The sequence below is a fragment of the Mobula birostris genome, chromosome 4 (assembly GCF_030028105.1).
Source record: "Mobula birostris isolate sMobBir1 chromosome 4, sMobBir1.hap1, whole genome shotgun sequence".
Taxonomy (NCBI): domain Eukaryota; kingdom Metazoa; phylum Chordata; class Chondrichthyes; order Myliobatiformes; family Myliobatidae; genus Mobula; species Mobula birostris.
Genome location: NC_092373.1, coordinates 142940027 through 142967585, shown reverse-complemented (window position 1 = coordinate 142967585; position 27559 = coordinate 142940027). Strand labels below are relative to the sequence as shown.

General features: G+C 39.5%; 1 protein-coding gene across 2 annotated transcripts in view; it reads right to left on the bottom strand.

Annotated features, from left to right (window-relative positions):
- The window catches only part of LOC140196637 (membrane-associated progesterone receptor component 2-like), a 33054-nt gene extending 6088 nt beyond the window's left edge, over nucleotides 1-26966 (bottom strand). The window contains exons 1-3 of one of the 2 annotated variants that reach the window (XR_011885768.1): nucleotides 26588-26966; nucleotides 8051-8206; nucleotides 5310-5413 (exon numbers count right to left, since the gene is read on the bottom strand). Coding sequence is in view for 1 of the 2 variants with exons in the window: in XM_072256160.1 (XP_072112261.1) it covers nucleotides 8051-8206; nucleotides 26588-26924 (493 nt within the window). In the remaining variant the exon portion in view is untranslated. The remainder of the gene's footprint in view (nucleotides 1-5309; nucleotides 5414-8050; nucleotides 8207-26587) is intronic. The other variant, XM_072256160.1, reaches the window with a different exon arrangement.
- Nucleotides 26967-27559: the final 593 nt, after the last annotated feature.

Genomic DNA, 27559 nt, shown 5'->3' with positions numbered 1-27559 from the left:
AGACATTTTTAATATTATCTCAAAGGTATTGAATATAGATATCTCTCCTCATCCTATTACTGCTATCTTTGGATTACCTAAAATTTCCAGTAATCTTTCTCCTTCAGCCCGTAGAATGATTGCATTTCTTACTTTAATGGCGAAAAGATGTATTTCACAACATTGGAAAGAGACTAATGCTCCAACTACTTTTTTTTTGGTTTTCCCAGACGATATTATGTTTAAATTTGGAGAAAATTAGAAGTAATCTTTATGATTCTTCAGTTAAATTCGATCAGACCTGGAGATCTTTTATTCAACATTTTCATTTAATGTAATTTTTTTTCTCTCGGTCCATTCCCTTTTTTTTTAAACTGTTTTTTATGGAGGTCGGGTTTGAGGACGTGATTTTAAGTACTTTAACTCTACTTGTTTCCTAGTTAGCCCATTGCTTTGCTTTGCTTTTTAGTTTAGTTGCACGGTGGTTTTTTTTTCTTTTTCTATTGATATATATAAAAATTAGTATACTATTATATTACCTTGTTATTTTATGTTTAAATTGCACTGTTTGTATTAATTTTTTTCTGTATCAATATTTCCTGTAATATATTATATTCTAACAGTGTATTAGTGCCTATATGGCTTACCTTTTGTGTACCTATTCAATAAAAAGATTTAAAGAGGAAGATTCATCACGCAAACTCCAAACTTTGAGGGACCCTTGTTGTTGAAAATCAGAATGTGTTCTGACACTGAACAAATTGGAGTCTGGTAGAGGTATGCAAGTCTCCTGCAGTTTCTATGTTTAAAACTGTCCTTTGAATTAGCCAGGTAATTTACATATTTTAAACATGTTAAATCGGTATTAGTTTAAAACAGTCATATCTATAATATACACAAGGTAAAACAATAATAGAACATAAAATGAAGTGTAACAGCTACAGAGAAAAGTGCAGGGCAGATAGATAGTAAAGAGCAAGATTTAATTTTATCACACTAGGGAATCATTCAATAGGCTTATAACAGCAGAGTAGAAGCTATCCTTGGGCCTGCTGTGCTGGTACATGCTTTCCTGATGGGAGAAGAGAGAAGATAGAATGTTGGTTGGTTGGGTTTGACTATGCCAGCTGCTTTAATGTACTGAGGCAGCATGAAGTACAGTCTGATTTCTGTGAGTGTTGAATTGGGCAGAGCAGTTACCATACCAGGCCATGATGCATCCATATAGGATGTTTTCATATTTAATAAACAAACTAACTTCCAAATTGATAAACTATTAGAATTTTAAAATATTTTATATTATTAAAAATTTGTGATTGTTCAACTTTGAAAATGTAAGATGATCAAACTTTAACATGCCTAAATCCAAAACATCAATTGTCCATTTCTCTCCATATTTGCTGCCTCCAGTGCTTTGAAGGTTGCTGACAGCTAGCACACTTGATAAATTGATCAACAAACTATTCATAACGGGAAGGCCCTGACCATTCAGCTTTGCCAATCAGGAGCCAGCTTTAGGGACCAAGCTGTTGCTGTAAGTGCCAGTAGGAAAGTGGTTCGGGTGAGATGGACCATGCCATTACATGGACATGAAGCATCAATTTACACATTGTGAATCACCACCTTACATTACTATCAGGTTCAGAACTAACCATTTAGATCAACTAAGTCTGACAAGATTGGTCAATACATGGAATGTAGAACAATACAGACCAGAATGGGCCCTTCTATCCACAACATTGTGCCAACCTTTTAACTTACTCTACAATCAAACTAATCTTTCTATATAGCCTATACTGCTCTATTTTCTCCCTAAATATCTCTAATATATCACCTTCTACCAGCACCCTGCAGTGCATTCCAGGCTCTCATCACCATTATGTAAAAAAAGTACATCTTTCTAAATGTAATTCCACTCACAAAGCCCTCTTATTTTAGCCATTGCTAAGCTGGGAAAAAGGCACTGGCTCTTCATCCTATCCATGCATCTCAATCGTATACACATTTATCAAGTCACCTCTCACCCTCCTTCACTCCAATGAGAAAACATCGTAGCTTGCTCAACCTTTTTTCATAAGACATCTAATTACCTGCCAGATTGACACTGTAATCGTCTGAAAACTATTGAGATTTAGGTAATAGATTGACGAGAAAAATGAGATAGCAATGACTAAATCATGAGAGAAGCAATGCAACAGCATACCATAATGCATTTGAAGAGAATCACACAATTTATCATGAGTGAGCACTACATATTAATTATGAATGAGTGTTTATTGAAGATATGTATACAAGATATTGCATTACAAAATAGTAAACAAAAGCTTAGAGAAACTTCAACTTGTTTACATTGCTACCAGTAGGTTAAAAACTATTGTCTCATGAAAACTCATACTGGATGTGGGCTGGGGGATGGTTAAAGAGATCTAACGTTTTGCTACCTTTTCCTTTGAGGTAATTTTTTATACACTATGAACCACTGTATCATGATTACCCAATAGTCCTGGATTATTTAATTCACAACCATCAGTTATTTGAAATTCTTCCAATCTTAACTTCAGTGTAATAAACAAATATTTAACATTTATTATCACTTTGTGGCTTCCTTAAGGCCACAAGGAGAGACACCTATATGAATCACTAGAGTCCTCTAGGATTGATACTCTCAATATAGTTGGGTAAGACATTTCAGGAGTTAGACTTAGTAATGTAATTTCCAGTCTGGACAGGGTGCAGTTCTTGCTCTACTTGACAGCAGGTATAACAAGCAAGGGCAGAGTTTTAAATAAATCTTGGTGAATGACTACCAGTAGTGAAGGGTGTTAGGGGTGAAGAATGGAGTGGTAATCTAGCGAGCTTCTGAAATGTATTTTACTTGTAGTAACAAAATAGCATTTTTGTCTGTAACAAAATGGAATCTGTATTGTACCAGAGTGCTTTGCTTATAGTATTTGTGCAACTTTATGCTGATGGAACCTAATATTTCACTAAGTGCAGACCAGATGCATTATTGGAAAAATGCCACATACACTGATTAAGCAGATGAAGAAAATGCACTCTGTCCTTGAACTGAAGCACGGTAGCCGTACTTGTGTATATAGGAGTGACTATGCTGTCTGTTTTTATGAAGTGATCACCAGCTCCTGTGCGGTAATGGTCTCCCCTTGCTGCAAGTAAAATAAACATACTTATGACTGATCCACTCTGAGTTAATTGCTGTCTGCTGGACAGAACTTGGAGGTCCCACCAAGACTTCATGTTTAGGTACGTGTGTGGACCAAAGGAGATTCTGGTGACCACCTGCTCCCAGGGAAACTTCTGCGCAGGAGTGATCACAAAAAGTAAGCTTGCTTTTGCTCTGTGTAGTCTTTCCAGGAGAGTAGCAAATACCAGGTTTTGTCCCACTCCCATTCTATATACTGTGATCTGTGCTACCGTCTACTGAGTAAATCAGTTTCTCTCTCTGATTCCAATGCTTTCGGCATGGCAACTGGAAACTTATGGGTATCAATGATTAGATTTGACTGACAGAAGTGTCAAGGACACCTAAAATCTGGTGTCAGGGGCTCACCATTAAAAACAGTAGGTTTTGTGGAAACCAACATCATAAGTTTAATCCCTACAAGGACGCCGTAGTGAACAAAAGAAAGAGAAAATATGGCAAGTAGGATGTGGAACAGAGACTAGAAATCGGTAATAATGGGACAAGGGGAGTCCTTCCTTGTCCCAAATAAGGGGACACAGCATGGCATATGTTTAATAATTATGGGAAGAGATCAGTGGAAGAATTGCCTGGATGGGTTAAGTTGACTCCACAGACTATTTCTGGTGGATACAAGAGCCACCTGCTCTATGGTGAAAGAGGACGACTGTACTCTAAGGTCTGGTAAGGATAATACTTGTGTAACTGGAATACACGGACAGTCAATTGATATCCTGAAATCAGATCCACTGGAGGTTAGCAGGGGAGACCAGGATTTATATCATACCTTTCTACTTTCCCCGGATGTGCCTGTAAACTTATGTGAAAAATGCGAGCTACTATTACCTACACTCCCAAGGGACTTACTGTGTGTATACCAGAGACCAATCGTATTTCAGTAGCAGTCAAGTGGCAGTTACTCACTATCCATTTATCAAGGAGTTTGGAAGATTTTCATGAGAGTGCCTTGAAAGTCTCCGGAGATTTCTCTAGATTCTGTTTAGATCTACAACTTGGTAGGTGGCACTGTTCATCTTCACAGTATGACTTATGGAAGATGACACGGCTGGAAATGACGATTTAAGCATCAGAAATCGGACCCCTATATCAGTAGTAAAATTATTCTATACATTTCTGAAATGTACGTAGGTGATTCTGGTATTGAGGAGGCAGTGTGACCCCTCCATGAGGTTCAGTGGATATAAGATCAGGAGAATAAGAAACCCACCTAACTCTAGTAATTTCCAGAGATAAGGTGGCAAAGGACTTTGGACCAATGGTCAAGGGTCTGCGAAGACTGCCATAACAGAAGGTCCTGGAAACAACTGGATGGAGTCCCTGGTGATTGGAAGGAGGTAAGACCTTTCTTTTATTGCTCCCTAGTGCATTAGAAGCAGAGGCAACCTTTGAACAGAAAGTTGTAGGACGGTTGTTGTTCAGTGCTGATATGGAACCCTTTACTCTCCAAGGTCCCACCGCAACTTTGGACCCCCCCAGCCAAATGAAACAGGCAAGATGCTCACAGCTAAACTGCATAAAGTGACCATCAACCCAAATGCTCCACTACCCTGCAGGGCACAGTACCCTCTTTTCCCAGAGGCTGAAAAAGGGATTAATAGATCATATAAATCAAACATAGTACGCCCTGTTTTATCACAAGCTGCAAATCAAGTTTGTGAACAATGTATGATATGTATTTTACAAAATCCAGGGAAACTAGTGAAGGTGAAGGGATCTCATACACCACCCTCTGATGGACCGTTCATGCATTTACAGATGGATTTTATGTAATTACCTCCGTTTAAAGGATATAAATATATATTGGTCGTTATTGATGTTTTTTCACGATGGGTTGAAGCATTTCCTTGTGGAGAGAATGATGCAGTTACAGTAGCTACATATTTATTGAAGGAAATCATGCAGAGGTTCGGGACCCCTTGGAAGCAGTCTAGTGACAACAGTACCCACTTTATTGGGAAAGTATGTAAGGCCTCACCAATTGATCAACATTTCTATTGTAGCTGCCATCTTCAGTCAGCAAGCTTAGTAGAAAGGATGAATGGAATGATTAAAAACAAGCTTAGTAAAATGTTTGAGGAAACTGGGTTGAGATGGAAACAAGTATTACCTTTGGTCCCTATGACCATTAGGGCCACAGCCAATAGGACTACTGGATTGTCCCCCCACGAAATCATAATGGGGCGGCCATTGCGCCTGCCGTTTGATGCACCACTAGGAGTTAAGCAAATGGACAGACATAATTTGGATGAAAGCATGTTGGCCTATTGTGTATCCTTGACAAAAAAGTATCACCAAGTATCAACAGGTGAAGGAAGCACAACAACTAATGGCCAGCACTAAGTGTCATGACATACAGCCTGGAGATTATGTGATTGTCTGGACAGTTAAGAGAAAGAGTTGCTTGCAACCTCAGTTTGAAGGACCATTCCAAGTACTGTTGGTGACTAATACACTTATCAAGGTGAGAGACAAACCATTGTGGATACACGCCTTGCACTGTAAAAAGATTTCTGAGCCAATAAAAACATGAGCCCCCTCAACACCATACCAATCGTGATGCTGGAACTAATGGCTGCCTTGGCATATATAAACACTGCCCCTGCGCATAACTCTTTCCTTTCACTCAGTTACGAAAATGCCGGACGAATAAATGTTTCACCTTTCTGGATTTGTACTCATCTTCATATTCCACAGTGAAGGAGGAATCTGCTTAATTCCAGCGAATGGGGCTCGGGGACGCATGGAGCCGAACAAAGACCCTAAATGGTCACAGGATAGACACCGATTCCAATTATGTGTGCTTTAATAGATGGCATGTTCCCACTTTTAAGCACGATTGGTGCAGCCACAAGTATGGGGACCAAATTCCCCATATGAAACTGTCCAGCGCAGTGGCCGAGGACACTAATCAGCTAAAATGTCACTGTAACTGGAAGGACAAGGGCCCTTATTTGGGGAGCAGAAAAGGTATATGTATAGAACTGAAAAATCTCAGTTCTCCTCATCCACTGAATGGCACTTGCTGGGTATATGTTTACTGGGCCTACCCCTAGCTGCTTGGGCATGTCCCCAAGTACCAGGGGAAGTGGAGGGAGCCACAGCCCTGGAAGGGCTGTTGTTATTTGGTCTACATCATGCTCCGCATGTGACACTTGGCGTCACTACCTCACCACCCTCTGGAGCTGTGGCACCAGACATTCTTAACAAGGACACAGAGATTCTGGATGATTGCCTTTCCGGGATATGGGGACCGCCACACTGTCCTGGGAACTGATTAAAATGGCATTGGCTTTGAAGAAATAGCGAATGAGACCGCCTTTGCCTTTGATGAAACCCAACAAGTATTAACCAAGTTGTCGGTAGAACTGGTGGCTGTTCATACATTAGCATTATAGAACAGAATGGCTTTAGATTTTATTATATCAGAAAAAGGTGTCACTTGTGCCTTAATAGTGCAAGATTGCTGTACTTACAGTTGCAAGAAAAAGTTTGTGAGCCCTTTGCAATTATCTGGTTTTCTGCATTAATTACTCATAAAATGTGGTAATCTAAGTCACAATAATAGACAAACACAATCTGTCTAAACTAATAAACACACAAGCAATTGTACTTTTTCTTGTCAATAGTGAGTACACCATTTACACAATCACAGTCTAGGTTTCAAAAATGTGAACCTTTGCAGTAATACTTTCTACAAAAGCTATTTGGAGTCAGGTGTTCTAATCAATGAAATGAGATTGGAGGTGTGGGTTGTAGAGGTGCCCTGCCCTATAAAAAAAAAGACACATAAAATCAGATTACTGACAGAACCTGCTCTTCCCAAGAAAGATTTGTTCATGTGCATCATGCCTCGATCAAAACAACTTTCAGAGGAACTTAGAAGAATTGTAGATGCATGAAACTGGAAAAAGCTACGAAAGCATTTCAAAAGACCTGAGTGTTCATCAATCCACAGTAAGATGACTACTCTGAAGCTTAAATCTTCCCTTCAATGGGAGTTCAGTGAAAACCTCTCTCACTGCTCCCCCTCAGATTCTTTGACCTTGTATTTCTTCTCCCCCCGCCCCACCTCTTTCTCTGATTCCTCATCTTTTTTTTCCCAGTCTTCTTGAAGGGTCTTGGCCCGAAACATCGATTGTACTCTTTTCCATAGATGCTGCCTGGCCTGCTGAGTTCCTCCAATGTTTTGTGTGTCGCTTGGCTTTCCAGCATCTGCAGATTTTCTCTTGTTTGATATTGTATTTCAATGAAGCTTTGAGCACGTCCTGGAATCTTTTTGTCTGCCTGGTAATCTCCTGCCACAACAAAATTCAGAATGGAGCGTCTGTTTCACAAGCCTGGTGTCAGGGAAGCAAGCAACGTGGCCAGCCAGATGTAACTGACTAATTGTAATCTGGCCCTCAGTACTGGGTTTATTCACCTGCAAGAGGACATTGTTATTGGCTGCCTTATTCTTCCACTGAATTTGGAGGATTTTGTATGACAGTATTTTTCCACTGCTTTAGAATGATTACTATAGGTATTACATATCCAAGAAGGATTTCAAGCAGGGATCACAGGTCTATTGGGCTTGGAGATAAGTCCTATATTGTCATTGGTGTCCATGTCTATTGCCACTAAGACCCCACAAAAATTCCCTCCCCAAATCCCTTTACCTTTCCATTGTTGACCAAGGATTTATCTTCTGTTGAATATCTCATTTTCCTGCTCATAAATACAATTTGAAAATTCCAAATGAGACTGTATAAATAAGCCAAGAATTAAAAAAGTTAACAGTTTCAACAATTACTTGATGGAATGCATCAACTGAATAGTAAATGTAACCAGAAAAAGACAATGAATACTTGCCCATGAATTGCATTTCCCATTCTCTAACACTTTCCATTTGTACAGCACTTAAATCAGAAAGATCATCAAATTCATCCCTCAGAGCTTCTTTATCCAGGCAGAAAGTAGCCAGCCCTCTTGAAGCATCGCGGCCAGCAAATATACCATACGGGCCATCTGTAGTGATAGCGAGGAGGAAGAAAGAAGAGTTAATAAACTGGTAATTGAGAACAGATTCAGGCTGGATTTGTAGCTAAAACTGAAATCTTGAAAATTTAATCATGTAGGTTAAGCATTTCTAACTAATTTTACATCACAATCCTTCTGAAAATAATTGGAAATGTTAAAGTACATTAGTCAAACCAGCTTGTTACTTGTTTAAAAAAATCAACTCCATTATTTTTGCCAAATTCCTTACTTAATTTTCATAAGTAAATCCTAGGTGGAGTTGATGGGCATAGTGTGAAAGAATCCCAGAAATCAGCAGGGAAGTGGAATTGATGGGATGGTCCTGGCAGTTTCAGTGGGAAGAAGATAGTATCAGGAATATGAAATCAGGTAGATCAAGAACAGTAATTAGTGAAACTGGACTTGCACTTTAAAGACTTGGAAGCTAGAAATATTACAAATTCAGTTTAGTTTCCCACTATGAAATCTCATATTTCATATGACACAGAAGATAGCCATTCACCTTATCAAGTGCTTAGCAATTCCACTACTCCCATTTCCCTACTGATTTCCCTGTCATCTATGTTCTTTCACAGCCATCAACTTTTAAATTTCTTCACTTAGGAAGCAGGCTGACTGGTGAACTTTAAACTGATCAGTTCCAACCATTTTATTGCACTTGTTATTTTTTAAAAATATATTAACTTCTACTTCTTGTCAAGAGCACTATGCTGGGAAACACCAACAGGGCATTTAAGTCAGACCATATTCTTATATACTTGCACTCCAGGGCAGGTGGACAGAGACAGCAACACATGCAGAAACTGGGATCATTTGGAAAGTCCTTAAACCTCCAAAGTGATATCTATAGCCACAAATGTTCTATGCTCAAAAGAAGAACTCCAAAAAATAGAGGACTAATTGCAGCCAAGATATTTAGTTGATGTTTATTTTTTAAAGCCAAGCCAAATCAAGAACAGCTGTTAGGAATTGAGACTGAACTACAATGTGATGCATAACAATGAGCAATATTTGTGTTAAAACCATTAGCTTGTGTGGTATTTTCACAAGATTACTTGGTGACATAACTATTCCAAGGTTCATTGGTAATGAAACACATTAATAACCACGGTGATTATGACTTGGATGTGACTGTTGGACGTATGATTAGTAAGGTTGTAGATATGGTTTTGTTGATAATGAAGTTGATAGTCAAGCTACTGGATCATACTGGTAACTTGGGCGGAGTCTATGATGTGATGAGCTTTGGGAGTGCCATTCCATTCAAGTAACGAGACCTTGATGTACGAGTCCGAAGACTCCTAAAGATGGCAAAATAGAAAGATAGGGAGATGGTGATAATATAGGATTCTTGCTTTCATTAGTCAGAGCATAAAAATAAAAGAGAAGGAAAGCCTTGGTCCATCTAAAACACTGGTTAGCCCAGAGATGGCATACTGTGCGCGGTTCTGGTTGCCACAGTATCTGGAGAGTGCAGAGGAGATTCACCAGGACGTCACTGTTTCCGTTATGAGGAGAAATGGGACAGGCAGACTACGTTTTCCTTGAAACAGTGGAGGTTGGGGCCGGAATCTGACAAAGCTAGCTGAACTTTTTTTTTTAAAAAGGGACGCAAATAGGGTAGACAGTGAGAAAAATTTCCTTGACAGACATGTCCAAGACCAGAAAATAGAGGTTTAAGATGAAGAGTAAGAAACTTGTTGAGCATTTGAGGAACATACTGCCTAAGTTGCTGGTGGAACCAGGTACTGTCATAATATTTAAGAAGCACCTCAATGAGCATAATTGCCAAGGCCACACAATAAATGGTAATAAATGGGATTAGTGTAGATGGTCAGCAGTGAAATAGTGGGCCTAAGGGCCAGGTTCTGGGCTGTTTGACTCCATATTGACCGACAGACATTACCATGATGATAACAGCAGCTCCAAGGGGGCACATTCCAAGAAAGATACAAATTCAGGGAAATCATTAGCTACAGGAGTTTGCCTGTGTTAATCAACTAAGACTGGGAATTGGCTGGAAGGGAATTTCAGAAAAGCTTGTCATGCAGGCTCTTAAATAAACAAATACATATTCCATGAAGATGACAGCAACCCATGATCCAATAAATATATTTAACTGATGAATTAACTGGAATCTAAATAAAATTAAAAGAACATAAAAATTAGATTTTATTTTGGAGGTTCAAATAGAATTTTCTGATCATCAAGACTCATGGCTATGATGAAAATTTTAATTAAAAATCCTAACGTAGTCTTGTGGTAGAATGCAGCTGGGGGGGCAAAGATATTACAATTGTATCATGGAATGTTAAGGGGCTTGGTCATGTTGTTAAGAGGGATAAAGTTTTTAGACATCTCAAATCTCTATCTGCAGATGTGATCTTTCTACAGGAAACCCATATCAAAGTTAACTGAGCAACGCAGATTGAGGTCTAGCTGGATATCGCAGGTTTACCAGTCACCATTTACTTCTCATGCCCATGGTGTGGCTATCCCCTTTAGGAAAAATATTCTATTTCAACTCACTTCCATGACCACAGATCCTCTCGGCAGGTTTATTATGATCTCTGGCACCATTAATTCGTTTCTGCTAACCTTCCTTAATATTTACAGTCCAAACACAGACAAGCCAAATTTTTTTAGGAAAGTTTTTGATTTACTTCCGGATGCCAGTAATTCAAATATAAAAATCGGCAGTGACTTAAATTGCTAACTAGATCCATATTTAGATAGATTATCCTCCCGCCCGCCCTCAAACATCATGTCAGTGCAGGTCCTAAATAATTTGATTAAGTCTGGGAATTTAGTAGGTATCTGCTGAGTTCAACATCCCACCAACAAGGACTACTCTTATTATCCTCATGTTCACAAATCTTATCGTAGAATAGACTATTTTTTGGTTGACTCTCATTTAATTTCTCGTGTTACCAATACAAAATATCATAATAAGATTAATTTCTGACCATAGCCCCTTGACAATGTCCCTAAATCTCTCCCTTCCCAAACGAATCTATCCCTGGTGTTTTAACCCCTCCCTACTCACTGCTAAGAAATTTATAGAAAACATCACCACCAGATTAAAAGATTTTATAGAAATTAATGATAATGGCGAGATGTCAAGATTCCACACTCTGGGAGACATCAAAAATTATAATTGGTGGGTATATAACTTCATATGAATCTGTTGCTAAGAGGGAGAGAGAAGGGCGATTACTAGAGATTGAGAATACTCTCCCAACCCACGAAGCGACATACTAGGCTTCGAAATCCTCTGAAGATTATAATAAGATAATGAAGCTTAGATATGAGTACAATTGTATCTTGGGTAGTCAAATAAATAACCTCCTCTTAAAATTAAGACAAAAGCATTTCGAAAGGGAGGACAAGCCCGAGGGGCTCCTGGCACGGCAGCTCAGGGGCGCCCAGGCCTTAAGGTCAATTCACTGCATTAGATCGAGGGTGGGTACCCTGTTAACTAACCCCAAGGAGGTAAGTGACTGTTTTAAAGAATTTTACAGTGAACTCTACACTTCTAAATGCAATGCCACTCAATCTGATTTGAATGACTTCTTTGATTCTCTTGTAATGCTGAAACCTAGTGACGCTGCTAGGGAGGACCTAGGTTCTGAGTTCACATTGGAAGAAACAACTTCTGTCATTGTCATTTCCGTCCGGCAAGGCAGCAGGGCTAGATGGATTTGGCTGCGAATTTTATAAGAAATTTTGTGATATCCTTGCCCCACTTCCCTTCAGAATGATATCTTGCTCCAAGAGAGATAAAGCCTTGCCTAACACATTGTACGAGGCTAGCATTTCCCTCATTTTAAAGAAAGGTAAAGAGGAAACAGACCCAGCCAGCTATAGGCCCATTGCACTCCAGAATTTCAATAGAAAGGTAATTACTAAAATGCTGGCTAACTGGCTGAATAAGCACTTGTCATCTGTCATTCATCCTGATCAGAAAGGATTTATCCCGGGTCGGTTCTCTTTTTCCAATGTCAGATGCCTCCTTAGTACTATGTATGCTGATCATGGGAAAGCTAATGGGGCAGTCATTTTATCCCTTGATGCACAAAAGGCTTTTGACCAGATTGAGTGGTCTTACATGTTTGAGTCACTGTACAGGTTTGGGTTCGGTGAGTCATTTGTATCTTGGGTAAAACTGATATATGCCAGCCCAATGTGCTCTATTATAACTAATGGTGACAATTCAACTCTGCTTCCCCTACACCGTTCAGTCCAGCGGGGTGCCCTCTCTCGCCAGCCCTTTTTGCCGTCGCGGTAGAGCCCCGTGCCCTAAAAATAAGAAGTCACCCAAATATTCTGGGTTTGAAAGTGGGAGGTACTGAAACACTTATTAGTTTATATGCTGATGATGTGATACTCTGCTTACAAAACTCAGAAACGTCAGTCCTCCTTCTTCTAGATTTAATCACTTCTTTTGGCAGACTATCGGGATACTCAATCAATTGGACAAAAAGTGACTTCATGCCCCTCTCCAACGTCTACACGCGGGGTTTTTTTGGAAAGTGTCCCGTTCAAAGTAGTTAAAGGTCACTTTACTTATCTTGGCTAAGCAATCCCCAAAGATCCTAAATTAATATTCAAATTAAACTTCGCGGAGTTTATTTCAAAACTTAAACAGAATATAGAAAGTTGGAAAACCCTACCTCTGTTGGTTATATAAATTCAATTAAAATGGTTTCACTTCCTAGGTTTCTCTATCTTTGTCAAATTCTCCCCATTTTTCTTACATCAGCCTTCTTTAAAGAGTTAGACTCCACAATTTTGTCTCATATCTGGAATTATAAGAATTACAGGATTTTGAAAATTCATTTGCAAAAGCCCAATTCTGAAGGAGGGCTGCGATTTCCTGTATTTAGACACTATTATTGGGCTGTCAGTGCTAGGGCTCTAATGTTCTGGCAACAGGGGGCTCCGGATAACGTAGCCTCTGGGGCTCCCTTGTGGCTATGTATGGAGTCCAACTCTGTTGTCAATTCCTCCTCGCCAGCCATACTGTTCTCTAGGTTAGAAAAGCCTGGGACTTCAAAAAGTTTAGGTTTTGATTTGGAAAATTCCGTCAGAATTCTAAATCAAATTAGGAACATTCTCAATTTACCAGAGACCTCGGTACAAACACCAATCTGTTTCAATCACTCCTTTCTATCCTCATGATCAGATAAAACCTATCATGCTTGGAGAGAGAAGGGTCTAGTTTCTATTGAAGACTTGTACATAGAGGGGCGATTTGCAACATTTAGTCTGCTGAAAGAAATTTGAGCTGCCTCCTTCGCACTTTTTTCGTTACTTACAAATTAGACACTACATTCAATCTAAGATTTGTAATTTTGAAATCCTTCCAGGGAAGCATATATTTTTTGATATCTTAAAGAACCCTCCTAACTCCAGGCATCTCATTTCTAAGTTTGTACGTTCGTTCGATGATTGTACTGTAGTGTCTACTGCGAAGATTAGAGACGCCTGGAGAGAGGAGTTGGGCATTGAATTGTCTGAAGCTGCCTGGGACAAGAGTTTGTCTATGATACAGGCTTGCTCTGTTAACAGCAGACACCAACTGATCCAGTTTAAAGTTGTCCACCGTCTCCACTACTCTAAACTTAGATTGCACAGGATTTACCCTTCTGCCTCGCCAACGTGTGATAGATGCCAAGGGACGGAAGCCATGTTGTCACACACCTTTTGGTTTTGCCCATTACTGACTGGATTTTGGTCCAAAATATTTGACTGGTACTCAAAGGTCTATAAAAGATTCTTCCCCTTGGAAGCTGATATCGCCATCTTTGGCTGTTCACAATCTACTATTTGTTTCCATGCAGCCATACAACAGTCTCTGATGCTGGAGATGATTGTTGCCAAAAGACTTATCTTGAGGGAATGGAAATCACCCTCTCCCCCTTCCTTTCGGAGATGGATGGCTGATACGATCCCAGTCATACAGATGGAGAAACTTAGGTTCTTGGAAACCAATTCAATTAAAAATTTTTCGGCTATCTGGGATCCATTTCTTGCCAACCTGGACAAGGCCGGGGACGGATAAACAATTTTCTGCCAGCTGATTTCTCATGGCCCTCATTTGAGATTTAATGTTTAGTATTTTTGAGCACTTTGTACAATAGGCATCCCTCTAATGTTATGTCCCTTTTTTGTTGCTTATTTCATTTTTACACATGTCTGAGCTGGTGTGTTCTTGTTGATTTCATTGTGTTTTTTTTGAAAATTTTGAAAATAAAGTATTAAAAAAAAAGAAAATCCTAACATATAAATTTCACATGTATTAACTTTAAGCATCTACCTTATGCACACTGCTCTACTGCTTCTTCAAAACCTGGAACTTTTATGTGAATTTCTAATATAATAATTCTAAGTGCAAGTACTCAGAATAGCACTATCTCCAGAATAGTGTCAGATATTGGATACTGACATACGCTGGAAAAATTTAGCGGCATTGGTGGAAGCAAAAAGTAGATGTCAACATTTTCGGTTGAAACTATGCACGAAACTGACTTGGAAGACAAAAGATTGCCAGTACATAGCGGTGCAAGGGAGAGATGGGATTGAGCTTGGCAGGTTATAAGTAGAACCTGATAAGATGATTGGCCAGGGGGTTCTGATAGAACCAAGTGAAGGGGAGGGGCTAGAAAAGGCCAACTAAAGAGGAAACGTGTGGGAGAAGAACATAGGGGTGTGAGTTATCTGGAATTACAGAGTTCAAATGTTAAAAGCTACGCAAGCAAATTTTTTTTTTCTATTTCTGTTTGGCCTCTGTGGCAACGGAGAAGTGCAGGAGTGGGCAAAAGTTGGCAGAAGTTAAAATGACAATCAACAGGAAGCTCAAGAAAGCTGCTGTGGCTAAAGCAAGTGCCCTGTAAAACCACTGCTTTATTTATGCTTAGCTTCACCAATGTAGATGAGACTACACTGTCAGACAAAATGCAGTAAACAAGGTTGAAAGAGGTGCAGGTGAACGTCTACCTCATTTGGAAAGGCTGTTTGGGTTCCTGGGATGTGGTAAAGGATGAGAAAACAGACAGGTGTCACACCTTCCATAATTGCAGGGGAACGTGCCAGTGGATGGTGACGGGCAAGCAGTCACAGAGAGCGATCCCCATAGGAAGCAGAAAAGAGAGTGGTATGGAGAGAGGGGAAGATGTAGCTGGTTCTGCAATCATGTTGGAGCTGACAGAAGTGATTATAGAAGTTGCCAGGGTGAAAGAGACACCCAAGGGTACTCTATCGCTCTCTGGGGAGGTGGGGGTCAGAATAATGTGGGAAATGGAACAAATGCCTGTAGGGTCTCCATTAAGTATGACAGAGGGAAGTCATAATTCTGGAGGACATTTCAGAAGCCCTAAAGCTTGTGAACAAATATGGCAGAGAGAAGAAATTTAGAGAAGGTCAAGTGTCAGATCCTGCGTGTCTCTGCCATTACCTTATTGGTTGGAGGTGCTGGCTTTTGGCTCATCTTGATCCCTTAAGGCCAAGTAGTAGTTAGTCCAATTGACTGCACCAACTAAAACAACAGCTTTGTTTTCCATACAATGATAATTACAGCTCCATAGTGTTGAAAACCGCTTTCACAACTGATCAATTACCAAACCAAACAAAAATCAACTGATCAGTTTTCAGTTTTCCTCATCATGCTCATTTCATATAATTTTGGAAACTCCTAAACTATCTGCTGTTTCAACATTCTATGGAACATACAGATTTGACGTCAACAGATAACTACTACTAACAATATGGAAATGTTAAACACCAATCAGTTGCTTGGCTGCCATTTTGTTCGTTACAAATTATAATTATATATTACTGTAAATATCTATAAAGTGCAAGAATTAAGAGATCTTAAATCCAACATCACCCTTCCTTCACAAGCTCGTGATCCAATTCCCTTCTAGCCATATGCACATTATTCTTTCATTCAGTTATTACTTTCATACCAATCACCCACTTTCTTTTCTCCCAAAATACACTACTCTGTTACCTTCTACTTTTCCATTCCTCAGCAGCTTTTCCTTGACAATTTAATCATTCCAACCAGTCGTCTCCATTTACACACACAAAATGCTGGAAGAACTCAGCAGACCAGGCAGCATTTATGGAGAAGAATAAAGAGTCAACATTTCAGCTCAAGACCCTTTATCAAGTTTCTGCTCGAATGTTCAGCTGTTTATTCACGTCCATAGATGCTGCCTGACCTGCTGACTTTCTCCAGCATTTTGTGTGTATTATTCTAGATTTCTCGCATCTGCAGAATCTTGTGTTTATGATTTGAGTCTTTCTTAACAGCTACTTTAAGATAGTGCACAGAAAAATTAAAACACAAATTACGAGAGACTGGCATAGTGCCTCTGCAAAGTAGAACAGTAGTAGCAATCAAGACTTTCAGTGGTCCGTGTGTGAAGGAAGCATGTTTACCTCACAGCCATGTCAGTTTCCCCAGGTACTTCGATTTCCTCCTGTATCCCAAAAGAAGTACTGGCTGTCAGGGTGGGGAGTATTAACATGTATTTGTTCACAGAATAGGTTACAGGGAAATAAGTGGGGGAAAGGAATCACTGGAATTGCTCAGGCAGCTGGCATAGACTCAATTGACCAAATTGCCACCCATGTTGCAAGTAAATATGGAAGTTTAAAAACCCAGCTACCAAGCATCACATCGATATGGCAGCAAGTTATTACCCTGCTACTGTGCTAAGAACTGCTGATTACTAATAATAATTAGTGTAATGCCTTGGTTCATATTTTTACTGTTATGCTGTATGTATTTCATTTAGCAGTTCTGTAAGAGCAGTCTGTTCTGCTGTCAGCCTGTTTGGGTTATTGTTGAATATAAGGGATGAGGAGAAATGTGTGCCATCCAATTAGGATAGGAGAACTGAAGGGAGGTTTTTTTGGTGAGGGACACCAAGGTTGGGCTTGAGGCTTTTGTTCGGAGGGAGACGGAAAAAGAAGACACTGGAGCGAACAGGTCTTAGGATTCAATCCAGACTGGGACCCTGATTCAATGAAGCTAGGGGCGATGATTGATTGAGGATTGGTAAATATGGTGAAGCTCCAACTTGTGCACATTTGACTGTTTAATTAAAATGGGTCCTTTTCTTTTTGTTTTTCTTTACTAACCTTTTAGTTAAGATTCATAAATTACAAGGCAAAATTAGTGTTGTAGACCCTGAAGGTTGCAAAGCATCTAGGAAATATAATCAATACGGTTTTATAAACTGTAAACCATGATTGAAAAATATGTTTGAATTCTTTGATGATGTGACAGAGAGAGTTGATAGAAGAGAATCTGCAGATGTAGTGCAAAAAGCATTTGACAAGGTGACACAAAGTCTGATACAAAAGTTAACAGCATGAAGTATCAGAGTAAGTGTGTTAGTGTAGATTGAAATCTAGCTGTCACAAAGAAAACAGATGAAATAATTAAGTCCTTTTCAGGCTGGAGGGAGGCAAATAGTACAGTATCCTAGGGACTGGTTCTTGACCCACAAATGGTTTACTGTTTACATTAATCAGCTACTTTTTATTGTCGGTTTTTTCATTCAAGGCTTTTGGTGTTTCCATACCAGGTCATGATGCAACCAGTCAATATACTCTTCACTGTACTCTATAGAAGTTCAAAGTTTTAGTGGATATGCCAAAACTTCACAAATTTCTAAGAAAGTGGAGGTGCTACTGCATGGCTGAAATGAAGTAACTTCAGTTCCATATTCCTGACTACCATGGTAACTCTTCAACTCTTTGCTTTATAAACATTCAAAACTTTGCTTTTGCTACACAGAGGAAAACAGCTGCAAATATTCACAAACACTTCAGGAAAAATGTTCACGTCTGCCTTTGTTTTTAAAACCATGATCCCCACTTTTAATTCAAAATGAAACATTCTCCCTACATCCAGTGTTAAGATCCTACTTCAAAGGACGTTTCATCATAAGGCAGTAATTCACCCATTGCAGGCTTTGGTCAAGTATACCTTCTCTGAACTGTTCCAACATATTAACCATAGAAATTTTGGGTACACTTCCACACTCTACAATTGATGCTAAGTCAAATCTTCATTCTAAATTTGAAAAGTGGCCAGTTTGTTAACTAAAACTTTAAGAAAATGGGAAAAAGATCAGTATATGGCATTAAGTCACAGACCAGACTGAACTTTACTGAAACATGAAACAGTTTCAAAGGGGTCAAGCAACACTCTACTGTTCTTATGTTCAACAAATGAGATCACACCAGATTGCCCAATCGCAAACCAGAGAAAATCTGCAGATGCTGGAAATCCAAGCAAACAAGACAGATAAAATACTGGAGGAACTCAGCAGGCCAGGGAAAGAGTATAGTCCACAGTTCAGGCCAAGACCCTTCATCAGAGCTGGGAAAAAAGATGAGCCTGAGTAAGAAAGCGTGGTAGGGAAGGAAAAGCCACAAGGTGATAGGTGAAACCAGAAGGGAGGGAGGGGTTAAGTAAAGAGCTGGGAAGTTGATTAGTGAAAGAAATACAGGGCTGGAGATGGGGGGAATCTGATAGGAGAGGACAACAGACAATAGGTACAGGAGTAGGCCATTTGGCCCTTCGAGCCAGCACCGCCATTCACTGTGATCATGGCTGATCATCCACAATCAGTACCCTGTTCCTGCCTTCTCCCCATATCCCTTGACTCTGCTATCTTTAAGAGCTCTATCTAACTCTTTCTTGAAAGCATCCAGAGAATTGGCCTCCACTGCCTTCTGAGGCAGAGCATTCCACAGATCCAAAACTCTCTGGGTGGAAGAAGTTTTTCCTCAATTCCGTTCTAAATGGTCTACCCCTTATTCTTAAACTGTGGCCTCTGCTGGGGGAGTTCAGAACCATCGGGAACATGTTTCCTGCCTCTAGCGCGTCCAATCCCTTAATAATCTTACGTGTTTCAATCAGATCCCCTCTCATCCTTCTAAATTCCAGTGTAAACAAGCCCAGTCGCTCCAATCTTTCAACATATGATAGCCCCACCATCCCAGGAATTAACCTCGTGAACCTACATTGCACTCCCTCAATAGCAAGAATGTCCTTCCCCAAAAGGCCATGGAAGAAAGCAAAGGGGGAGGGACAACAGAGAGAGGTGATGGGCAGGTGAGGAGATAAGGTGAAAGAGGGAAATGGAATGGTAAAAGGGCAGGGGGAGAGAGGTGCATTACCGGAAGTTCGAGAAATCAATGTTCATGGCCTCAGGTTGGAGGTTAGGCAGAAGGAGTACAAGATGTTGCTCCTCAAACTTGAGTGTGGCCTCATCGCGACAGTAGAGGAGGCCATGGACTGACATGTCGGAATGTGATGGCAGTAGAATTAAATGAGTGGGCACTGGGAGATCCTACTTTTTCTGGCAGACGAAGTGTAGGTGCTCAGTGAAGCAGTCTCCCAAACTGTGTTGGGACTCACTGATATATTGGAGGCCACACTGGGAGCACCAGATACAGTACACAATTCCCAACAGACTCACAAGTGAAGAGTTGCCTCACCTGGGATGACTGTTTAGGGCCCTGAATGGTAGAGAGGAGGTATAGGGGCAGGTGTAGCACTTGTTCTGCTTTGAAGAAGGAAGACATCTCCTTAGTTCTGGAATGAAAAGCCTTACCCTGAGACCAAATGTGGCAGAGATGGAAAAATTGAGAAAAGGGAATGGTGTTTTTACAAGTAACAGGGTGGGAAGAGGTACAGTCCAAGTAGCTGTGCGAATCAGTAGATAAGCTGTCTCCAGAGATAAAGATAGAGAGATCAAGAAAGGGGAGGGAGGTGTCAGAATTAGATTGTCTGTTATCTCTCCCATCTCCTTATTATTACAAGGACAACTGCACTTGGGAGGTGAATTATAATGATTTGGGGTTGAACCTGGGTATACGAACTACCATACAAGTTTCATTCATAACAGGATGAAGCTACTGCTGTCATAAAATGTCAATGCGCGAGTAGAGCCGCTGTGGGTAAAAAAAGCACAAACTATTTCAGTGACTTCCAAGTGACCTCAATCAAATACTTGAGAATTAAAGGGGAAGTGGCATTTAAATTAGTCAGATTGAGAGATTAATAAAATTCTTAAATTAACAGTATTTTGGATGCATAACTTGTATTCCTCACTGTTTCTTGAAACTTGTAATTGGTCTTACAATTTAACTTTTCCACCTTCAGTTCCTTCTAGCTGACAGTTGAGGTTGTAACCTCAACCATAAATAGTTCCACTCCCAACCGCATAAAGGATCCAATCATCAGACTGCCTTGTACTCAATAATATGAGTTACTAATTCAGCATCACCATAAAGCAGTGCATCTCCACAGAAATAAGCTCAGAATATATGCAAGAAATGTTGATGTAATCACACATTGTTAACTTTGTGAAGTTATGCTATGTGCACACCAGAGCAAGCAATAACAGCCACTTGTATCTTCTGTCAAAGATAAGAAAAATTAGCATATACAAAACAGCTCCAGCTAAACAACTAAATTAACTGAACCAAGGACATTTCAGATTTGAAAAAATGTCTTTTGACTCATTTGTTTATGCAAGTTGAGTACCCCTTACCCGAAATTCCAAAATACAAATTTCTTTGGAGCACTGATGTGATGTCACAAATGAAAAATTCCACAAGGCGCTGGGAAGGTTCTCAGGTCATGCGCAGGTCTCGGTGAGAAGTGACTTCATGTATGTAATAAACAGAAGTTAATGAAAAATAGGAAAACACTGCATAAAGCAAAAATAAAGATCTTGTGTATTGAAAGAATGGATTTGTCAGCGGAGTGAACTTATGCCACTTTTAACGGTGTGCCGATCATGAAACAAGCAAAGATCAATCATGACAAAATGAAAATTGAAGATAATTGCGAATATTCAGCAGGCTGGTTGAAAATGCACAGAGGTAATTTTTTTTAAAAAGATATTTGGTGATAAAGCAACTGCTGATCATGATGCAGCAGAGAAATTCATTGCTGAGTTGGCCAAGATCATTGCTGATGAAAATCTAACATGCTGAATGGCTGCATCAGTATATATATGTGATGAAAAAGTTTAAGACAAATACTGTTTACCAGTAGCACATGAATTCAGAGTCAGAAATAATGGTGATCCCAAGGTACTCATTTATATTCTAAAATTTGAAGAAACCCAAAATGCAAACACTTTCAGCCCCAAGCATTTTGGATAAAGGGTATTCGATCTATGCTATTAAAGCCAAAACACCAGCTTATAAACTAAAACAATCCAAAACTTAGGATTTAAAATTCAGATCAGTTATCACTAAACAAAAAAAAATCTTTCCCCTTTCCTTCTATTATTTATTCTGATTAATCAGCAGCTCACATCCTTCCTATTCTGCATTTAATTTTTTTTTTGCAAGATGTGGGGAAATCATACAATTATGCTATTTCCTCCAAATAAGCAAATGGCAGATAGTTCAACTTGTGGGAATGCTTTCAAATGCCAACAGCTATAGCAAAAATATTTTAGCATTATATAGCACCAAAACCTGATAACAGTACTCAACAAGATTTACCCAAAGGCTATTGCTTGAATCTACAGAAACAGGGGACTATAAATTCATATATTAGAAATTAATGTCAAATTGAGGTTTTATTTTGCACTTTCAAGTCAGATATTAATGGAGTTCCTGTGTAGTTGTTCAGAAGGGCACAAGACTGTTGCATAATCCAAAAGGAAGAAAAACAGCAGAGCAGTTAGGTTCTAGGTTAACATTCCCAATTCTACCAATAACACCACTAATATGTGCTGATTTTGAAACCTTATTGTATGCAGAATTGTGATTAAAAGGTTAACACTTGAATAACATCTCATATATTGTGCAATACTTAAGATGTGCTGAATAAGTATAAGGCGTTAGATAAAAATGTGATAGTGATTGAAAAAAATTAGAACATGGGCTTAAGAAGACTATACTACCAGTGCTATAAAAACTTGAAGCGGTGGTGCATACAAATATCTTTAAGTGAAGATAATATCTGCAATAGGTTAAAAATACATATAACACCACTGCCAGTAAGGCACCATTAAACCATTATTTTCCACTAAATTTCAGCACAATATTGGAAAAAGTTTCTCAGAGCATTGACAGATTTCCCACAAACAAAATTCAATACTTTCAACAACTGCACAATTACATTGTACCTGAAAGATATTTTAGTAAGCCAAAGATTTAATGATATTAGTTCAGAGTTCAAATGCAAGGAAACATGCTGTTAAATGTTTATTAGTTTGGGATATAGAAAATAAATTCAAAGACAACAAAGTTGCAGCTGGTCACACTATTTGAAATTTTAACCTCAACTTTCTTTCTTCCACTGACGAAAACAAAAAGGTCTTAAAATTTCCAACATTAACAATGCCAGCTTTTGATTTTCTTGAATTCAGTGCCACTTCTCAGGAATACTTGATCTTACAAGTTCCTCAATGAGAGTTTTGCACCAGTGCACCACAAGGCTGTGTTTAGCCCCAACTCTACTCACTTCACACTTATGACTAAGTGGCTAAGCACAGCACCAATGCCATATTCAAGTTTACTGATGTCACCACTGTTGTGGGGCAATTCAAAGGTGATGATGAATCAGCATATTGAAATTCTGGCTGGGTGGTGCCACAACGACAACCTCTTACTCTAACTCAACAAGACCAAGGAGCTGATTATTGACTGCAGGAGGGGGAAACCAGAGGTCCATGAGCCAGTTCTCATCACAGGATCATAGGTGGAGGGGGTCAGCAACTTCAAATTCCTCAGTGTTATTATTTCAGAGGACCTGACCTCACCCCAGTGCAATTACAAAGAATAAACGGTAGTGCCTCTACTTCGGAGTCTGTGAAGATTGCATCAAACGTTGACCAACTTCGACAGATGTATAGTGGACAGTATATTGACTGGCTGCATCATAGCCTGATACGGAAGCACCGAAGTCCTGGAATAGAAAGTCCCAGAAAAGGTAGTGGATACGGCCCAGTCCATCACAGATAAAACCCTTCCCACCAGTGAGCACATCCACATGAAATGCTGTCACAGGAAAGCAGCATCCATCATCAGGAATGATCACCACCCAGTACATGCTCTCTTCTCACTGATGCCGCCAGGAAGGTGGTACAGGAGCCTCAGGACTCACACCAGAACAACCATTACTCTTCGATCATCAAGCCCTTAAACCAAAGGGGATAACTTCATTCAATTTCACTTGCCCCATCATTGAAATGTCTCCGCAACCTATGGACTCGCTGTCTCATGTTCTCAATATTCATTGCTTGTTCATTATTAATTTATTTTTGTATTTGCAGGTTTGTTTTATTTTGCACACTGGCTGAATGCCCAAGTTCACTGATTCTGTCATGGTTATTATTCTATTATGATTTCAGTGAGTACGCCAAGAAAATGAATCTCAGGGTTGTATATGGTGACATTTATGAACTTTTGATAATAAATTTACTTTGAACTTTTTATGCAGTTCATAGATATTAACATAAACAGAAATTGTCATTTCTATTAAATTTCTCATGATTAACCACGTACACACTAACATTCACTTGGACAATCAAATAATTCAAGGCCATTTGAATGTACTTAGTTAATATTTAAAAATCACAATCCAATTCCAGCAAGAAATGCAACGAACCTTTAAGGGAAGTGTGAGCAATACCTGCAGCATTTTTTGGGTTCAAATTACAGCTTAGATTGGAGAGATAATAGTTAAATGTAACTGTAGAAAAATTAAACCTAACGTCAAATAAAAACAGAAAATGCTGCAAATGTTTAGCAGGGCAGGCAGCACCTGGAGAAAAAGAAACATAATTACCTTTTAAGGTCCAAGACCCTCCTGACAAACTGTTTCTTCTTCCACAGATACTACCCGATCTGCTGAGGGTTTACAACATTTTGTTTTTATTTGCAAACAGTACATTAACTAGAGTTTTTAAGTAAAACAATTTCAACAGAGTTTAGTGGTACTGGGTCCTAATACATTCTGTACTTACGATGGGGCAAGGGGCATGAATACAAAAGACTGAAGTGATTGCAACATTCTTTAAGCAGAAACATGCTGCTTAATCGCTTATAGTAACCTGCACCAAGGTCCACATTATAAAGAAACTTCCAAATACACTAGTAAGAGCTACGGCCCCGAGAAAACCCATGCACTTTTGAAAAATAAAATTGAGATTGCACACTGTTCCCACCCCAACAATTTTGTTAAGTACCTTCACTGCAGGTACTGCAGCGATTCATTAAAGAAACTCATCAAGGGCAACAGATATAAAGGCTGGCATGTTGTCAGTGACACCCACATCCTATGATAGAATAAGTGCTTTTGCTTTATAACCATATAACAATTAAAGCATGGAAACAGGCCATCTTGGCCCTTCTAGTCCGTGCCGAACTCTTACTCTCACCTAGTCTTTAGCCAAACAAAAACTTGGAACGCCTATCTGTCTTGCAACTATCCCAGTATCAATTTCAAGAATTCTGTGTTTTTTCTCTAACATGTTATAATGCATCTGATCAACAGCACAGAGATGTAAAGTTCCCTGTCTTAGGCATTCTTTCTCCCCTGCATTACCAAGTCAAAGTGGCTACTATCACCTTGTGGGGCCTTTTGTATTCAAATTCATTGTTTCATTCCCTAAATTAAGAATACACTTTGTAAATATGGTTGAGAACTTTGGAATAGCCTGTAGCCACAAAAGGCACCGTAAAGGCCTTCTCTGGAAGGGTTTGCAATACTAATCTAATTTGATTCCATAACTTCACCTTATAAAAGGTAATGACTTATTTACCAAATACTCCTTGATGGAACACATTGTGTGGCAGCAGTGTTTATCCAGCACCTCAATGTCAATGAAACTCATAAAACCACATTCAGCTAGACCAAAAGACAGCATGTAACAAATCTGCAGGACTGACACTGTGTCACATAGTTATTAACGTTAGAAAATGAAAATGAAAATGAAATGCTGCCAACATTCTTGATTTTCTCACATTTAAAACAGAGCAAAGCTATTTAATGAACTTGTGAACTGTGCAAGTTATCAAAGTCTTAAGCGTACAATCATACTTGGTTCAAAAATTCTGTGCAAAAAAAAACTTGAATATGATTCTGTTTCCACAAAGAATAAATGTCATTTATCTTTCAAACCTGTGGTAAAATTGATAAACCCTGTTGCAAGCTGAATCATCCATCAACACAAGATGCAAAGTTCACCAACAAATGCAAACACTTCCCTTTTTTCCTATCTCTGATGCATCATTAACCCTATAAACTGTCAGTTTAAAAAAATATCTAAGAAGCCATTCAGTTCATTGTCTACATTGACTTTCAAAGAATTCCCATCAACTTTATCATCTCAGGCACTTCAGCATATCAAACTAAACCAATATTTGCATGCTCTCATTTACTCATTACCAGTTTCTTGTATGAAAATCAACCTTACTTTCATGCAGTGTCTTGCAATTTGCAAAATATACACAATGGCCAAAAGACATTGAACAAAATTGGAAGAATAATGCAAAAGTATGGAATGAAAACCTTAATTGTAACTGACCTTCACCTCTTCAGGTTTGGTAGCTAACTCTCACTCCAATCTCTTTTGAATCTCACCAGTGAATGCTACTTCCTATCAAGGCAGGCTACAGAGTTTGACGGCTAGAAAGCTGACCTTACATAAATGAACACGTTCATAAGGAGGGTTGACAGTTAAAAAGTTGCCTTTATGAGTACGTCAAAAAACAAGGAAACATAGATACAAAATAAGGAGTTGTCATTTAAAACTGAGATACATGGGATACTGTTCCACCCATGCGGGATTCTCTTTGGTGGCGATATCATTAGATACGTTTAAAATTGCGATAGATAAATATCTGAAAGATCAGGGAATTGAGGGTTATGGGGAAGTGGCACAGAAAAGAACTGACGCTACCATACAGCAGTACTGATTGCTTCCAGCTTTGCACAAAAAAGCGTTTTTAGGTCCACGAAGTTTACTGGTGCAATAGACGGAAGAAAATTGCACACCTTTCGTTTTGGTATGAAGCATTTAACTCAAAACTGCAACGATCGAATAAAAGCCATTCCTTAAATTTCTAATCCTCACGGGTTTACTTTAAGTGGTGAAATTGTGTCATTAAAGAGATAGCCAATATTGATTTGTTGCTGCAAGTTGGGCAGAAAGTAAGCAACATGCATACAAATATACCAATAATAAGTGTGAAATTCACACAGACATACGTAGCCAAGCATTATTAAGAGTATGAGGTCAGAAATCCATTTGCATTCCATGACAGTGAAATATTGTTTTGCTTATTAGGTGGGCCATTTGTTGCTGTACTGACCGGGTCCATAGAATTTCTTCCCTTTGGTCACATCGAAAACTTTGCCGTTGACGGCGAGCAAGAGCCGCGGGTTCTGAATCCCGTCGTATTCCCGCAACTGTTCCAGACTGAAGTCGCGCTTCTTCATCTTGGGCAGCGCGGGCTCTTTGCACTCCGTCTCCGCACCGCCCCTCCTTCTCTTGTACAGCCTGTAGACCCCGAGTACAGCCAGTACCAACAGACAGACATTAAAAACTAAACCGCCAACGCCGAAACGAGCTAGCCTAGCCGCCTCCTCCTCATCCAAAGACGGACCACCCCCTTCACCACCGCTGTTGCCTTCTACATCGTCCGCCATACTGTACGTTAACAACCCCGCCAGCAGTGCATAAACACTTCAGTATAGTGACTTCCCATTGGGTAACATTCCCCGACCACATTTTCCAATCAAACGCCGCCGCAATGCCTGGCGGGAAATGTAGTCCATAAATCTTCATACATACGCGGTAGCGCGACTCTAACGCCGACCTCGCATTGATGGTGTCATAGCCAATTCCCAGCTCACACCGCGATAATTCTTTCACTGAGCAGGCACGTGGCGCTTGCGGAGAATGCGAGTACCTGGCGCACTGAAGTGACGTACAGTTGCCCAGGTAACGTCACTTATACCGTTCATAAAGCAATGACTTGGAGTTATTTTCAAAGTAGGTTACGAGCTGAATCCTGAATGTATTACAGTTTAACATGCTAAGTTAATAGACAGCAATATCAGGTGAATATGTTTGGCCTTGGGTGTAATTTATTTTATTCTTGATTACGTTATATATTCGTTTATTTTATTTAATGCTAAATATAAGAATAAAACTGTACCAAAATATGAAAAACATCGGTTTCTTATTAAATCCAAGCCTCCCTCTGTTGGATTCTACGGCAGGGAAACAAGCCTTTTGGCCCAATTCTCATCTAAGCTAGTGCCCATTTGCGTGCATTTGG